At 41.8% G+C, this 16,693-nt stretch overlaps 2 protein-coding genes across 3 annotated transcripts; one reads left to right on the top strand and one right to left on the bottom strand.

Moving 5' to 3' along the window:
• The first annotated feature begins 34 nt into the window (after nt 1–34).
• rbbp4 (retinoblastoma binding protein 4) lies at nt 35–6,331 on the top strand. 2 transcript variants are annotated; one of them, XM_005940886.3, is made up of 12 exons: nt 36–352; nt 1,662–1,812; nt 1,909–2,054; nt 2,150–2,323; nt 2,569–2,684; nt 3,864–4,024; nt 4,128–4,254; nt 4,435–4,512; nt 5,286–5,362; nt 5,493–5,550; nt 5,634–5,744; nt 5,933–6,331. In XM_005940886.3, the coding sequence occupies exons 1-12, from the start codon at nt 334–336 to the stop codon at nt 5,993–5,995; spliced, it is 1,281 nt and encodes a 426-aa protein (XP_005940948.1). In that variant the 5' UTR covers nt 36–333; the 3' UTR covers nt 5,996–6,331. The 2 variants fall into 2 exon arrangements, with proteins under 2 accessions (XP_014195083.1, XP_005940948.1); XM_014339597.2 differs by lacking the exon at nt 3,864–4,024 and having other exon boundaries at nt 35–352; nt 4,090–4,254.
• A 105-nt stretch (nt 6,332–6,436) lies between these two features.
• sync (syncoilin, intermediate filament protein) lies at nt 6,437–11,317 on the bottom strand. The gene is made up of 6 exons (XM_005940883.2): nt 11,119–11,317; nt 8,574–10,165; nt 8,281–8,495; nt 7,923–8,130; nt 7,729–7,853; nt 6,437–7,656 (listed from the first exon to the last, which is right to left on the bottom strand). Exons 2-6 carry the CDS (start codon nt 10,107–10,109, stop codon nt 7,608–7,610), a joined length of 2,133 nt encoding a protein of 710 aa, XP_005940945.1. The 5' UTR covers nt 10,110–10,165; nt 11,119–11,317; the 3' UTR covers nt 6,437–7,607.
• Between the last annotated feature and the right edge of the window lie 5,376 nt (nt 11,318–16,693).

Raw genomic sequence — 16,693 nt, 5'->3', positions numbered from 1 at the left:
GTGTCATTGTTCCTATTTGCTATGGCTGGTGCTCTAGGTTGCCATCGAAATTACTTGCAGCTGCACCGGAGTCGGCGATAGCCACGCGCACAGGTGCTGCGCCGTAATTGGTGGGAAGACGCCCCTCTTTGTACTGAGCGCGCGAATGCACCCACGTCTCTCACAGTCGGCTGCTCGGTTAGCTAGTTCTTAGCGTGCCGTTGTACTCCCGTGGTTTAAACGGTACCGGGGGTCTGCAGGCACACCGGAGGACCAGCTTGGACGAGGCTCAAGGGGCTCTACACCTTAACCACACTTCAGCTTTCAGTTTTCTGTCAGCTACGTGGGAGAAACATGATGTCAGACAAGGAAGGTAGAGTGAGTACTTTAGTTGTCAGCAAAAAGAAACGATTCTGTTTGATGCCCCTCAGCTAGTTGTCAGGTTAGCTTAGGTGGCAGCTAGGGCAAGCTGCCCGTAGCTCTTGTGTTTTACTCTATAACAGTCAACACAAGCGGGGGTAATTTAAGAGTGTGAAGGTGAACTTTACTAATGTCAAAGCTCAGTTATTGTTTGGGCACCGTCTCTGAAAAGTTGTGGTAATTTGTGTGTGAATACCGGGCAGAGGTGAAGAAATGAGTTCACGTCTTATGGTAATGCTAACGCTGTAGCAAGGTGCGGGAACAATGAGAAGTTTCTCATAACACTGATAAATACCTAGGCCTTGTCACGTTAACAGTCAAATCACTTGATAGCGAAATTTGTTGACTGTAAAGACCAACTTTTAAAGGTTGTTGCTGATTCACCTGAATAATAAACTAGACTGGAGCCACAACACTGATGAACTTTACAGGAAGGGTCAGAGCAGACTCGACCTGCTGAGGCGGCTGAGGTCATTTGGAGTCCAGGGAGCGCTTTTAAAAGACCTTCTATGACTCTGTGGTGGCATCCGTCATTTTTTACAGTGTGGTATGTTGGAGCAGCAGTTTATCGGCAGCTGAGAGGAAGAGGTTGGATAAACTCATTAGGAAGGTCAGCTCTGTTCTGGGATGCACCCTGGACCCAGTGCAGGTGGTGGGAGACAGAAGGACTCTGGCCAAAATAACATCTCTGATGGACAGAGCCTCCCACCCCATGCATGTAAATGTTGCTGAACTGCAGAGCTCCTTCAGTGACAGACTGCTGCATCCTCGATGCATGAAGGAGCGTTTCCGCAGGTCCTTGCTCCCTGCAGCTGTCAGACTATACAATCAAAACCGCTCCCAACAAACATAGTGCAAGTGACAGCGCTGATGTAAACCTCTATTTTATCAACCGATTCACACTATAACCAGAGTTTGCCTCTTAACTTTATTTAATTTAATAACGGTACAGTACTCTGTTTTTGGTAACCATTGTCCTTGATGTAAATATGTAAAAATTGTGTATGTTTCTGTTCTGTGTCTTGTGTTTGTTTGTATATGTGTCTTTCTTGCTGCTGTTACACCCAAATTTCCCCTTGTGGGACAATTACAGGGTTATTCTATTCGATTAACTGTAACAGAAATAAATCTAGTATAAACTAACAGCTTGAGTTAGTGACAGCTATGGATATATCTGACAGGTATTTGTACTTTTTATTTAGTTACAGTATTACTGTGTGGCCAATTATCAATACTGGTTCTGTGACCACTTTGTCTTCCAGCTGGTGCTTTTGATGATGCGTTGGAGGAGAGGGTCATCAATGAAGAGTACAAGATCTGGAAGAAAAACACCCCCTTTCTTTACGACCTGGTTATGACCCATGCCTTAGAGTGGCCCAGCCTGACTGTTCAGTGGTTACCTGACGTCTCAAGGTGGAAGCGCTTACACATTTGACCAGTAATATATCACAAACATGCAAGAAAGTGGTATTAATGCATTAAACCTTTTTTTTTTTCTCTCCCTACCAGGCCCGAGGGAAAGGATTACAGCGTACACAGGCTCATTTTGGGCACTCACACGTCTGATGAGCAGAATCACCTGGTTATTGCTAGCGTGCAGCTGCCCAATGATGATGCCCAGTTTGACACCTCGCACTACGACAGTGACAAAGGAGGTGGGTATATTGATAAAGAGTGAATGTATAATGCATTCACTTCATATTTTATATACTTACAGCTTGCAAACATATTTCTCTATATTTCCCTGAAGAGTTTGGAGGCTTTGGCTCAGTAAACGGCAAGATTGAGATTGAAATCAGGATCAATCACGAAGGAGAAGTGAACCGTGCCCGCTATATGCCCCAGAACCCCTGCATCATTGCCACTAAGACCCCCACCTCAGATGTGCTGGTGTTTGATTACACCAAGCATCCCTCAAAGCCAGGTGCAACAATCACACAAAGCACAACACACCGCTGAAGATGGCATGTTCTTGAGTACGTTATGAAAAACTGGATTGTGATTGGTAGCTTGCTGGTATTAAAACAATTATACAACTTCATCAAAACATAAATACTGGGCGTACAGAATCGCTAGTCAAAAACAAACTTGTCTGTTCAGTTCTTTTAGACTCTCACCTCTCTTCCAGTGTCTCTGAATTGACAGTTGATTTTATTATGTCGTCTTTAGATACTCCAGGAGTGTGTCGCCCTGATCTGCGTCTCAGAGGCCACAAGAAAGAAGGCTATGGTCTATCCTGGAATTCAAATCTGTCAGGAGCTCTTCTTAGTGCATCAGATGATCACGTAAGAGGAAGTAGTTCTTGTTTTATGAAGAAATGGTGCTAAATATTTTTCTGTTTTTAATTTTTAGCAGCAGATATTTCCAACTAGGGCTATTTTACAGATTTGTTATATTAGTTTCAATCACTATATTTCCAGTACCATAAATAAAAGTAAACTGCTTTGCCAAAAAAGTCACACACACAGATATTTTGGTGGGCCGACTTCAGCCTTCCAATCCCTCGAGTTGTCTGTGTGACGTGCACATGGAAATGCTCGTAATTTAACTATTAAACTGCTGTCAGCTTTGTTCATTTGCAGCTTCTATTACTGTAGTTATCACAGAGCATTATTTCTACGATTAGGTTATTGAACTAGCATTTCTGATGCCAGCTGGTGAATTAAATCATTTACTCAGCTGATCCTTTACATCGGGCGTCTCAAACTCCAGTCCTCAAGGGCTGGTGTCCTGCAACTTTTCCACGTGTCCCTGTTGCAACGCACCTGAATACAATTAATTAAAGTCATTAGCAAGACTATGCAACTTTTAGACTGCATGCTGAGGTGGAAATTCAGCCGTTTGATTCATGTTACAGCAGCTTATAAGTGAATGAACATGGTGCAATAAAAGTACTTTTAGAAGTTCATTTTTCCAAACACTTACATTTACTTAAATTTAGCATGCAGGTGAGTTCTATATTCTCGCTAATGAGCTACTAATTTTATTCAGGTGTGTTTGCAACAGGGACAAAAGGACTGGAGTTTGAGACCCATGCTTTACATCAAGGGTGGGCAATTCCAGGCCCCGAGGGCCGGTGTCCTGCAGGTTTTAGATCTCACCTTTGGTCAACACACCTGAATCACATGATTAGTTCGTTACCAGGCCTCTGGAGAACTGCAGGAGCTAATTTAGCCATTTAAATCAGCTGTGTTGGTTCAAGGACTCATCTAAAACCGGCCCTCGAGACACTGGCCCTCGAGGCCTGGAGTTGCCCACCCCTGCTTTACATTCATAGCTACAATGACTTCTGTCTAAATGTTTTTCCACAAATGCTGTCATAAACTGACCTTAATGAAATGTCAGGAAGGTATTAAAAAATGTGCACTGCCAAAAACCTGCTGTTAACAATCATTTTCCAATTTGACTACGTTTTTACAAAACTGAAGTGCAAACATGAGGTTTGATGTGCTTTTGTCCCTTAGACAATCTGTCTGTGGGACATCAGTGCTGTTCCCAAGGAGGGCAGGATAGTAAATGCAAAGACGGTCTTTACCGGTCACAGTGCTGTGGTTGAAGACGTCTCTTGGCATCTGCTTCACGAGTCGCTCTTTGGATCTGTAGCAGACGACCAGAAGCTTATGATGTAAGGCTCTCAGTCAAATACCACGCGCAGGTGAAGCACACTTACAGTTTTTTTTTCAAATGCAGCAAAAGGATGAGCGTCACCCTGTGTCTTGTCCTTTAAGTTGGGACACTCGTTCAAACAATACCTCCAATGCCAGCCATGCAGTGGAGGCCCACACAGCAGAGGTCAACTGTTTGTCATTTAACCCTTTCAGCGAGTTCATCGTTGCCACCGGCTCAGCAGACAAGGTGATATAATATTCCAACACTTTTTAATTGGTACTGTTTTATTAACAGCAGGACTTTTAACTGAGTGCATTTTGTAACTGTTGACTAAATAATCCTCATGGTATTGTTAGTTTTGTAACTGCAGTGTTGTTGCCGAAAATGTTGCAGGCATGTTGTAATATATATCTGTGCCGCCCACAGACCGTGGCTCTTTGGGACTTGAGAAACCTGAAGCTAAAGCTACATTCCTTTGAGTCGCACAAAGATGAGATCTTTCAGGTAAGATGTTTCTTTATATGAATGAAATTGTACTGAAATAAGGACAGTATCTAGTGGTGCAGTGATATAATTTTGTATATTTTATACTGATTTAAATTTTAAAATAAAGCACTGAAATAAATCTTATGTAGTATATGCCTCTTTTGACTCAGCCTGCTGCCTTCAGCCTGCAGCAGGTTGGTAAATTTAAATATTATATTAAAGTAAGTTAGCAGTCTGTCTAAATAATATATTTTAACTTCTGCAGCTTTTGTTTTTGTTTGTATCCTACAAACAAACTTCAGTGGCTGGGAGAAACTGGAAAAATGCTTTTCTTCACCTCTGAGCTCGTTGAGCAAACATGTTGGTTTGATCAAGTACTGCTGCTAGTTCTCTTACCTGTGAGGCTTTTAATCTCGATTACAATAAGACGCGTTGCTGTTGTGGACTGTAGCAAAACTCCACCCAAACTCACCGTCTTGGTCAGAGCACCGCTTCTTTGCTGTTTGCTGTGTAATGGCTCAGCTCGGCGTTAAACTACGACAGCAATGACTTTGCTGCTGATATCAGTGTTCTTGTTGAGAAAAATAGTGGCTGTGTGGGTTTCAAGATACACTTCTGCATTTTGATTATTATTAATATTCCTGATGATCATTCCGATGCAGATGCCAAGACGTTCTTGTAATTCCAAAGCAGTGAATCACACAGACAGTAACTCAAAGATTTACTTTTATGATGAATGAATGACCTGCGTTAATTGCTTTTCACCTTCAGCGCCTTAAATTCTGTTTTAGGTTCAGTGGTCACCTCATAATGAAACCGTATTAGCATCTAGTGGAACAGATCGCCGCCTCAATGTCTGGGATCTCAGGTGCACACATTATTTGATAAGACCTTCTTAAAACAGATGGCTTTAAAGACTTGGTTGGCCCCTGAAATGTGTGACACAGTGTAGTGACATTGCCTTGTATAAAGTTTAACTCTCATTTCTTCTTCTGTAGTAAAATTGGCGAGGAGCAGTCTCCAGAAGATGCAGAGGACGGCCCGCCTGAGCTTCTGGTGAGACTCGCTGAAGTCTGTAGAAGTGTCGCCATCCTGCATTGATGTATGCCGAAACTTGAAGCTTCTCTTCTCTTTACTAGTTTATCCACGGAGGCCACACAGCCAAGATCTCTGACTTTTCCTGGAACCCCAATGAACCCTGGGTCACCTGTTCTGTGTCTGAGGACAACATTATGCAAGTGTGGCAAATGGTAAGACAGCTGTGACCACATGTTAGCTTTCAATCCCTCTGCCTTGTACCATACGATTTTTAATGCTTTTTGTGAGTGTGTTGTTCCATCTGCCAATTATTTTATTAATTTAGACATATTTTTACTAAAGGTTTTCTCACAGCTAATATTTTTGAGTCTGAATAACTGACACTGATTTGTCCGTGTAGGCTGAGAACATCTACAATGATGAAGAACCTGAGGGTACAATGGAAAGTGAAGCTACCGCGTAACACCTCCACGTGTCGTGTGCATTCACCTACAAGCCTGATCACAAATAGTTCCACTCAGCTACTCCGCCATCCTGCTCCGCTTCCATCGGGACACTAAATGCTAAGAACACAGTGTGACTAAATGTAGCGCTGGCTTGTTTTGGAACACTGAAAGTGACTCTCGTTTTAGTAACTTACTGCCTCAAGAATTTCACTTTTTTCATTTTTATTTCTTTATTGTTTTTTTCAATGCACTTATGTATAATCTGTATTTTTGTAATTAACTGGCTCTAACTTGTACAATGCTATATTGTAAATGCTTTCTTTCCCTAATAAAGTGTTATTGAACAATTAAAAGTGATTATGTTACAATGTTAAGTAAAATGCCGGCTAGAATTTGACGCAGTCCACAGAACAGTGGCATTGAATGTGACTTTCTTGAAGTAACGTTCCTGAAATCTTGTTGCTCTGGTTTTTGTGGACTACAGATGATTATAGAAAGATTTAGAAGGTACTGTTGTCATTTTCATCCGGTTATTTATTTATTTATTTTTTTTACTGGAAATGACAAGCAATGACTTGTGATAGACAGGTTGTTGGTCTATGAGCACTGACTGCACTGGACACTCCTTTCTGACCCTTACAGTCACCCTAATTTATTAACAAAATGAACTCTGTGTTTGATTCTTTATGACCTCAAAATAGTAACTGAGTGTTAGCAGACTGTTTATCTGGACCATAAAGGAGTAGAGGCCTAATTCCACACAGATAAAGCCAGAAGTCTTCAGAGTCATCGCCCTCTGCTGGCCATTTAAACAAATGCAGGTTTTTACTTTTCAGGGTGAAAAGTTACTGTATGGAGGGCCACAAGTGCCAAAATGAATGAAATAAATCCCTCATTAAACAATTAAACATGATTGATTAATTTTTTAAAATGAAATGTCATTAATTAAAATCATAAAATGTTAAAGTGACATGAATAGATATTTAAGTTTATTTAAGCCATACATTTAATGACACTAAATTATTTATTGATATATTATTTGATTCATTTTGGTACTCATGGTACAACATAGTTTATTCTCCTTCAGCCACAAACGTTTTTTGCATGTTTAATATTTTGCATGTTTAATATTTTGCATGTTTAACATCCACTATGCCTGTAATTCTGTGAAAATGAGGATTGTCTCCTTGTCAAACGTGAGCAGTCACAGTTTTTAATCATTTTAGTGAAAGAGTTGGTGATGCTTCGTCACACTTTGCTCAGGCCTCTTTTGTGTTGTGATGTTTTGGTACTTTTTCCCGTCTCTGAGGCTTACTCACCCTGTTCGTCTGTGTCCCAGTGTTTAGTTCTTCAGGCACGTTGGCCTTATAAGTACAAGAAATCCAGTCTGCTCTTCAGAGACAGACATTAACTCATCAGTGGCACTTGGATTACAAAGAACACACTGCGTTTATTCATAACAAAAACTTTCCTACAAGCTGCAGTCTAGTTTATCTTTACAAAAAAAAAAGATTGTATTGGTTTTGTCCTATAACAGCATGTATGTTTATATGTGTTAAAGTGCACTGATCAAACCTTTAGAGTTTACTATGTTTCCTAAAACACAAGCTCATTTTGTGTGAAGAACAGTCATGTTTCCTCCTCATTGTCACCCATGTTATGGTCCTGAATGGCATTTCTGTAAAGAAAAACAATCTAGTTACAGGCTTAAAGGTTTAAAGGTGTGGTGCAGACTTGATGAACGGATTACCTGTAAAGTAGGAGCTGCTCGTTAAGGCTATCTCTCAACTCCTTGATCTCTTTGGTTTTTCGCTTCTGAATCTGTAACTCAGTCTTCAGTTCTCTGCTGCTCTCCTCCAGACAGTGCACCGTCTCCTGAGAGGCAGGCATAATGTCAGTGTTTTTGTCGTCATGCCCTACTTTTTCCTCAGTCACCTTGGTTACCTTGTACTGCCCCACGTTTTCTCTTCTTTGCATGTGGATAAGATTGAGTTTCTCCTCCAAACAAGCCCTCTGCAGCTTCAGTTTTTCTATCTCCTCCATCAGAGGTCTCAGCTGGGCTCTCAGCTCCTGGGCCTGCTCTTTGGCTTTAACGATTGCGCCAGCTGTTGCCTCTCTTCTCTTCAACAGTGCAAGCAAAATGGGCTCATACCTGGACAAGCAAATCAGAGAAAGCTTTAGTGTTTTATAGCTGTAACACTGTGTCAGTGGGTTTTTATGTCTTAAAACTACGGCACTACCAAATGTCTGTGTGTGTCAAAAGGAAGAAAAACACGTGTTTTGGTGATTCCACTGACTGCACCTGTCCTTTAATGCTTTCAGGCCACCCTCCACATACTGCTGTATGTCCCCACATGAATGCCTCCTGCATTCAGTCAGCTCCTCTGCAGTGTTGGTAGTCTGACTGGAGCTCTGTTCCTGGAGCTTCGCTCTTATTACTGAGAGCTGTTGTTGTTGGGCCAGCCTGAGCTGGCAGCCCTCTTCTATCAGCTGGAGCACCAAGGACTTCAGCTTCTCCTGGAAGAAATTCATTTAGAAGAAGATGAATAAATGGTTGGAAATGCATGATGGATGGAAATGTAATTATGTTCTTACCTCTTCTCTCTTTAGTATCTCCACTTCACGGCGCTGGTTGTTCAGAGCTGCCTGGCTGTGGGCGCAGCCCCTCGCCATTGCAAATAGCCTCCTCTTCAGCTTTCTAAGCTCATCTTGTAGCCCCTGTCTCTCCAGGTTCACCTTCCACATCCTTCTTTCCTCCTCTGCCCTCTCTTCCCTGAGGATCTCTCTCTCCCTCTTTCTTTCTCCCCTTCTGCCTTCTTGTTCTTTTTTGAGCACATTCATCAGGTCTGCCACTTTGTTATCAATCCGCTCCTCCTCCTCCTCCTCCTCCTCCTCCTCACTTGCCCCTTGGCCCATTTCCCCTCTCAGGCACAGCACCTCTACCAGCAGCTCCTTCCTCCTCTTCTGTAATCGCTGTACCCCTTCAATGCAGTCCTCCATCTGAGTCCCCAAGGCCTCTAATTCTGTCACACTAGATCCCAGATCTAAGGTGTCTCTCTTGAGTTCTTCTGTCTTCTCAGACAGGAGTTCATTGGCATCTACATCAATCTCAATCACATCTCCTGTTGTTTCTGTGCTTTCATCAAATATATGTCCAGGCTTCATTCCCTCGCAGTACATCGTGTTCTCTTCTGTAGTATCTATGGGTGTCTCTGAAAAGCCGAACACCTTGTCTGTTTTTAGATGACCTGGGCTTTCTGATCGGTCCACAGAGAGCTCACCCATCATGTCATGGCCAGACAAATCTTTGTGCTGGCTGCCATTTGTTGCTGAACCTGCTGTCATTCTTTTCCCGGTGTCCTTGGAAACTTGACCTTCTTCCCAGGAGTCCAATTGCATTGGCTGGCTCTCCGTCTTTAATAGCCTCTCTTGCTGAATGGGCACCAGTGTTGTGCCTCTATAAAGCTGAGGGTTCTTGTTGATGTGTACATATTCTTGGCTTTCATCTGTAACCCACTCTTGGGGTTCAAAATCCATGCCAGTTTCTTCCATACAGCCCTCCAGCATGGCTAGCATCCCCAGCAGCTGGCCTTCATACTCCACCATGGTTTTGCTCAGTTTGTTACCTGCTGATGTCAGAGGCATTTCTGCCTGGCGACAGCGTTCTGTGGTCACGCCACACCTGTCGATGACAGTTCCCATGCAATGCGATTGGCCCTGGGCAGGCTTTTCTTCGGCACTGGTCCCATCTATGTGTGTGTCAATGTAGCTAGTTGAAAGATAGGCTTGGGGGTGTTTCCATGCTTCTCCACACTTTTCCACTGTTTCTTCCTCTTTTGCCTGACCATGACTGGATTCATTCAGATTTGTTTCAGTATAATTTGCTGAGTACTGAGAGCCAAATGAAATACCGGTGAGCTCTTCACAGCTCTTCAGTAAGTCATCCATCTCCTGTAGGTATGGCTTTATCAAAGCTGATTGCTTTAGCTGTGCGCCTGTGAAGGTGAGGTCATGGAGGTTTGTGTTGCATTCTCCTTGTTCCATGAGGGATCTCTCTGGATTCCCCTCCTCTTCCTTAATGAAGAGTGGCTCAAAACCAGAGGATGAAATGTTATCATCTAGGTCATCCATCTGTTTGGCCTAATTCCCGTTGCCCGTTTTGATGTAGAAGTCCCCTTCAGAAAGGCCTGTTAAACCAGATGAATACGTTAGGCAGTCTCAGGCCTCTTAGCTATATATTAGGTCTGGCTTAAAATGATAACATGTGAGCATACAATAGGGGCTGGGTTAATGTTTTGGCTGGACTTGCAAGCTATGCTGATGTCATTAGCACATGTGGGCATGTGGAGGCATGGTTTAGCAGGGTATGTTTTTGACAGCTGCTCCCTTAGGCTAGGTGCCACGGGCACCAATTCAGTGCATGGCCACGGTCAAACACACCTCAGACAAGCATGCATTCAATGAACACAAAACCTCTAGTGATATAAACACACACAGACAGTTTTCATCTGAAGTTCCAGCAAGTGGCATTACAGAGATTACACCAGCAAGCAGATTATCATAACATGTCATTGTCCCTGTCGATGGATGGGCACTTGGAGTCTCCCCTGGTGAATAATGCAGCTGTAACTGTACCCTTTGAGGTGTTTGCCAAGACTAGCCAGATACTCCCCAAGGGTAAATTGATCAAATTGACCCAATAATGTCATCGGGTAGAGATTTGAGACAAGAGAGACAAGATCCATGTGACAGATGCTGTTTCTTGGTTTGAAACCAACTAAAAAAAGCAAAGAATCAAGCTAGAACTCTTGTGCTTGTATTTAACTAGGTCATTTCATGTAATTAATGAGCATATTTTAGAAGCTACATTTTGTTGTTCTTTCTTTGACATGTTTGACTGCTAACAGAACAAAGCTCAGTAGAAGATATGACAGGGACCAGCTGTCTCACTGCAGGACAGGTGCTGGGATAAGGCACAACACCCAGAGACAGCACCAGCATGCGCCTGATGTCCATCTTACACAAAAATATTTCCTTATCAGTTAAGCAAAAGGCCACAGTAAAAATAAAAAACTGCATTATGAACAACAACAGAAAGTTCATGAACGTATAACTAATTTAAACCATCACAAGAACTTACTTCTCAACATATGATTCCTTTTTTCTGCCTTCCTGCTGTATCCCAATGATGAATCTGCTGAGCAAGAATAAAATCAAGGCGCTCTGGTTCAAACGACAAAAGTAAAGTGAGTGTTAAAGAATGAGCGGGAGCAGCGAGTACAGATGAACCGAGAGAGGAGGGGGGATAAAGACAGTTGACCCAGCCTCCTCTCACTCAGTCACTGTGCTGCTATGTGTGACCATGACTACCCCGGGTCTGTTTATGTCTATTAATAAACACTGTGCAGGGGGAAAGAAGAGGCACAGCAGGCTGCCTGTTTCACCCCGAGAGTATGAGGTTCCATTTGTGTCAAAATTTTGCTCATGTGCACAATTTTTACATCGACTGAAAATGTGACAAAACTTTTGTTTTTCAGCTCTGAACTGTTTTTCAGATACTACGAAACTCTTTAACAAACACACCTGCCAAAGCAATTGTTTGTACCAGGAGCTGCAAAGTGCTGAAAACTGCAGTTGTGTGCTGCGCTCTGAAGCCCATTCTTTTCTGTGGCTTGCAATAATGTGTTTGCACTGCATTAAGTAAAGTGCAGCATAAGTGCGCCGGCTAAAGAGCATTTATGTGTGCTGCAGCTGAACTTTGACTGCGGCCATGTTTGACTTGTATGTGATATGCATCCAAGTAGACGGGAAGGCCATGAGCAAGAGATTTAATTATGTTGTACAGGCAGGGCTTGGTGACCAGCGACCACAACATGCCATGTTATAAAAAATTAAGAGGTAGGTAACAACAGTGAATATGACATCAATTTGATGTGAACTTTGCCATTTGTGAGGCACCGCACGACGAGTATAAAATCCTAATAGTCATCGCAGCACATCCCACTTCCTGTCTGAAAGATCCTTTAATGTGCTGATCTTTACAGCATGATAAGGCATGTTTTCTGGCTTGTATAAAAAACATTACTTGCCTCTATGAAAAGGGAGGTGCCAACTGTTGACCATCATTATTTCCTAACCGCACCCCCCTGTAAATGGTGTCATTGATTTGTACTGCTGAGGTGTGTTTGTGGTGTTGATGCCTTTTGGTGCTTTATTGTGAAATTATCTGAAAGTCATATGTCTTACGGTGTGGTATTGTTTGTGCTTCAGTTTTGGTGAATGAAATTTAGGGATTTTAGTCTCATCTTAATGAATACTATGTTGTCCGTGTTGTGCTCATAAAGTTTATAAATCTTGGTTAGCTAGCTTTTAACCAAGCTAGCTAACCATGCTTGCTAATAGAGATTGACAGACCATGTGACTTTCGCGCATTGCATTGCAGGTACGAGGGCAACAAAATCAAAACAATGCATCAAGCGCTAGCATTTCCAGCACCGGTAATCATTAATTCTGCGGTTTTAATCCCTACTTGCATTTTATTTGCCCCAAAACCAGTTATGTACAAAACAATGGAGAACACGGCAGGTCCGTACAAAGACAGATTTGACGAAAAGGCAAAAAAAAAGTATGAGGAAAAAAATCAAAGGAGTGAAAGGGTCAGACCCATACGAGTAAGGACGTTAGCGTGCTGCCCGACTTTCATCACGCACATATTTATTATTATATGGTCCTAAGTGTTTAGTAACTTCAGATCCCTGCAACAAGCCCAGGTCCAGTTTACTTTGGTGATTTGGACTATTCCATTTCACAGCTGTTGTTAGATTTTTCTTTATCTCCTGTACAGGCCAACACAATCTATTTGTCATTTCAGGTTGTAGTATTACACAACATTTTCGGATCTAATAGAAAAAAAGAGTTTCGTAATTCATTCAATTATTGTCCTTATTTATAACTGGCATTATTATTTCATTCTATTATAGAATCTTACAGGAAAGACGCAAAATTGTATTCCATTGTGCTTCATCAGCTGCTTCGGTGAAAAACAAATCAACAATGAGAAAAAAAAAACACAACATTGCAAAACAACATACTGGAAAACAGTTATTCATCACTTGATTGCTTCAATACAACACTTGGGCACATATATGCAGGACTTTTCGTGGCTGTTTTGATCTCGCTCTCCCTCTTAACCGATCAAATCTGGCTGTGGTAGCAGCTTTAAACTCGGTATGACCCAGGTTGATAGAGGGTGCACAGTCTGGATCGCATTCCAGCATTTTGTAGGCTGGTTTTCCTACAAAATACAACAAACATTAGCCCACAAAGCCGCCGCGAACAAAGCAGCATAGCGCAACGAATTCAATTCAAATTAAGACTTATTTGTAACCTACATCACCAATTATGTTATGATAAATTACGTACTAACTACAACAGAAGACTGACCTTTGTGGGAATGCTTGGAGCAGACTAACATGTGAGCTGGAGTGTTCTGGAACGTGATATTTGGTCTTCGAATGGCTGCAATCCAGGCCATCCGTCGGCTCTTTGTTGCTTTGGAAACACGGCTTAAACAATTTCTCTTCCACGACGTAATCAACAACAAACAGCATGTCAGGGCATTATTCTCAACATCCAAATGAGAGGAAGTGCAACAAGATAACAGTATAGTTTGATTTACACAAATGCAAAACAGTGTTTTGTTCATAAACAGTATAAAAGATGGATGTAGGTAGCTACTGTGAAGTCCATCAATATTCATCCGTCAACTGAAGTACAGTTACATATTCAATGGGACGGCTGCACATTTAAACATAATTTTGGCACAAATAGGACCCCATACAGGACAGATAATGGGCTTTCCAAGTAGAAAGTTTATTAGTTCTCTCATTTTAGCTCATTTAGCTGTTTTATTTTCTTGAATTATTCAACATAATCTTGGAAAAGTCTGCCTTATTTTAATTTGCTGTTGTATAGTAAAAACAAGGCCACCAAATTCCCAGGAATCTCTTAGTCTTGACACCTTAGAGATCAGGGAGTGTAGATGCATCCGTTACGGCTGCTGAGAGGTGTGGGCATGTGTTTATGATGAAAGAACACGGCTCCAGGATTCCACCCCTGCCATCTCATTATCGAAAAGTCTTTAAATAGCTGCCTGCATTTTTCTGGCTGTTTCCCAGAGGAGGATCGTTTTCCATCCAAACTCCTGACCCCCAACAATCAACTGGCAGACAGGTGCTGCTCCGGACGAGCGGGGGAATGACATGGATACAGATTATTTGGAAAATATGAGGCAGATGAAAAAGAAATGAGATGATGCTGATGATGCAATAAAGAGAAAGATAGTAAAGAGCAGATATTACTGTGACCTAAGCAGCAAAGAATTGCTTTGTGGTTTTTTTTACACCAAAAACTATTATTTAAATTCCCTTTGAGTGACTTTTCTTTTTATCTAGAACTTAAAAAATTAATTCCCTGTATGAGTTTTTTGTATACTGTTGTATTTTGTCAGATTTTATATCTTTCATTTTACACTACTCATATATTAGTACTTTCGTATTACAGCTAAACACCACTAGATGGCCTCATAGCTTAATTTGAACTTTTATGACACTGGGTAACATTATAGAAAATATTTAAGCTTTTCTATAATGTTAGGAACAGCTGTTTTATGTTCTTTAAATGCAGAAATGTACTCCCAGCTGTTACTATACCATACTGTGGTTTTTCTCTCTTTTTCGTTTCACATCATCTCAGCTTGCTCAAAACAGCCAGAAGAAAAAGATGGACTCAAACTGTCAAAGATTAATTTACCATGTATCCCCCTGTGATGTGTATTTACTTGACCCTGTCTACTAAATATACTTCATGTGCAGTTAACACCCTGTAAAACAGTGACGGTCGTTCCCCTGAGATCGTGATTCAGTGTTTCCATTGCAAACGTATGTCCCCTGTGCTCAAGAGAAGATGTAATGTTTATCTAATTCACCCTCCTCGACTGCTTCAGCTCTGTGTTTTGGCAAGTCCCGGCTTAGGGAAAGAGACGGTAATTTACGTGACGTTATGTCCAGGGCTGATCTGTTTCAACACATTGTTTAACACTGGGATGATGCACACCCACGCAGCCACTGGGAGAGAGGCTTAGTGGCGCTCCCTCTCTTCCTCAGTTCCTTGCCTGAAAAATGATTAGAGTATAGATGGAGAGGTGATCAGTGTGTGTGCGTGGGTGTAGAGTAGGGCAAGGGGGAAACCAAATATTCAAGGGGGTGTGGTGGTTGGAAGCCCACTGTCCCACTGAGATAGGCCATATGCTGGACTTGCTGCTCCAAACTGCAGTACTTTCCAAACTCACCAGAATGTCCTGTCAGTGTGTCGTCCTCTTTCTTCTGTTTCTCCTTTCCTTCATCTCTTTCATTTTCTCACAAACAGCAGTAAGGTGTCACTAGCAACAGAAAGCTGAACTAGCTAAATATACCTCTTAAACAGCTGTTATATTGTTATATATTTTATTTTCCAGGGTTTCTGGAAGTACATTTTGTTCTATTTCATAAACACTGATGCCATTTGGAGGGAGCAGTTCAGTTTGTTTGGCTTGCATACAGACCTGCAGGACCACCTGTGTGGCACGAGCACAGTGGAGATCACCTGCTTTTAGGTTTTCTCACTCCTGCTCCTGAACTGCATTAACTTCTTCTTTGTAACACACCTAAATAAACTAAATGTGCATTGTCAGCTGTTAAAAAAAGGAAAAAATCAGGACAGTTTGGGAAAATGTTTCCTGGTGTTTCATGTTGAAGTGTCCTATATGGGTCATTTGTTTGTGGTTGTGCTTGTGTTTGGGGGTCTGACCACATTTACCATACAGGGAATTAATATTGTTCTTGTCATAAAGTCAAGATTGAAACAAAGCTATAGCACTGTGCAAAAGTCATGAAAAGAAAAGCACCATCAGATTTTGATCCACCGTGTAATATCATCTGGTTGCATTTGATTTGCAACAGCTTCATTTTTTAGCACGATAATGATCCCAAACACACTTCCAGTGCAGTAGAAGCATGCCTGGATAGAAAAACACACCGTGGAACACTATCAGTCATGGATCGGCCTCCCCAGAGCCCGGTCCTCAACATTACTGAAGCAGTGTGGGATCATCTTGACGAAGAAGGGAGTTAATGCGAGACAAATCCAGTCCAGCCCTGGGCACGACACGCAGTGAATTAATCTGAGAAGGTGCATTAAAAAATAAATGGCCGTGCCAGCGGTGCACATCGCAAATTGGATTCTACAAAGACCGGCCCACCAGGTATTAAAGCCATAAAGCCTTTGAATGAAAACAAATGCTGTTGTGACAGTTATGTACAGTCTTGTTGGTATATGTATAGATTTCTATACATTTTACATCAGATAAAAACTTTGGTTGTAAGCTTCAGAAAACTATTTAATAACAGCCAGACATTTTAAATGAGAATAAGAAAGAAAAGTATTTCTTTGTGCCCCCTCTCCCTGTTAATGCCCTACCTGGGCCCCTGGCAACACTTTGCTAGACCCGCCCCTGCACAGTTACCAGCTGTCAGCTACTTAGAAAAGATCCTGGTGTTATTTGTCTCTCAGAAACAGTTCATAACTTCCCTTCAACTCATTCATGTCACCTAATCCACCACCTTTCATTGTTTATACCGTTACAAAAAAATAAAAATAAAAATAAATCATCGGCCCAT

The sequence above is a fragment of the Haplochromis burtoni genome, unplaced genomic scaffold (assembly GCF_018398535.1).
Source record: "Haplochromis burtoni strain Fernald_Lab_line unplaced genomic scaffold, NCSU_Asbu1 Contig_297, whole genome shotgun sequence".
NCBI lineage: Eukaryota > Metazoa > Chordata > Actinopteri > Cichliformes > Cichlidae > Haplochromis > Haplochromis burtoni.
Note: the sequence above shows the minus strand (reverse complement) of the source record. Positions and strands in the feature narration are given on the sequence as shown.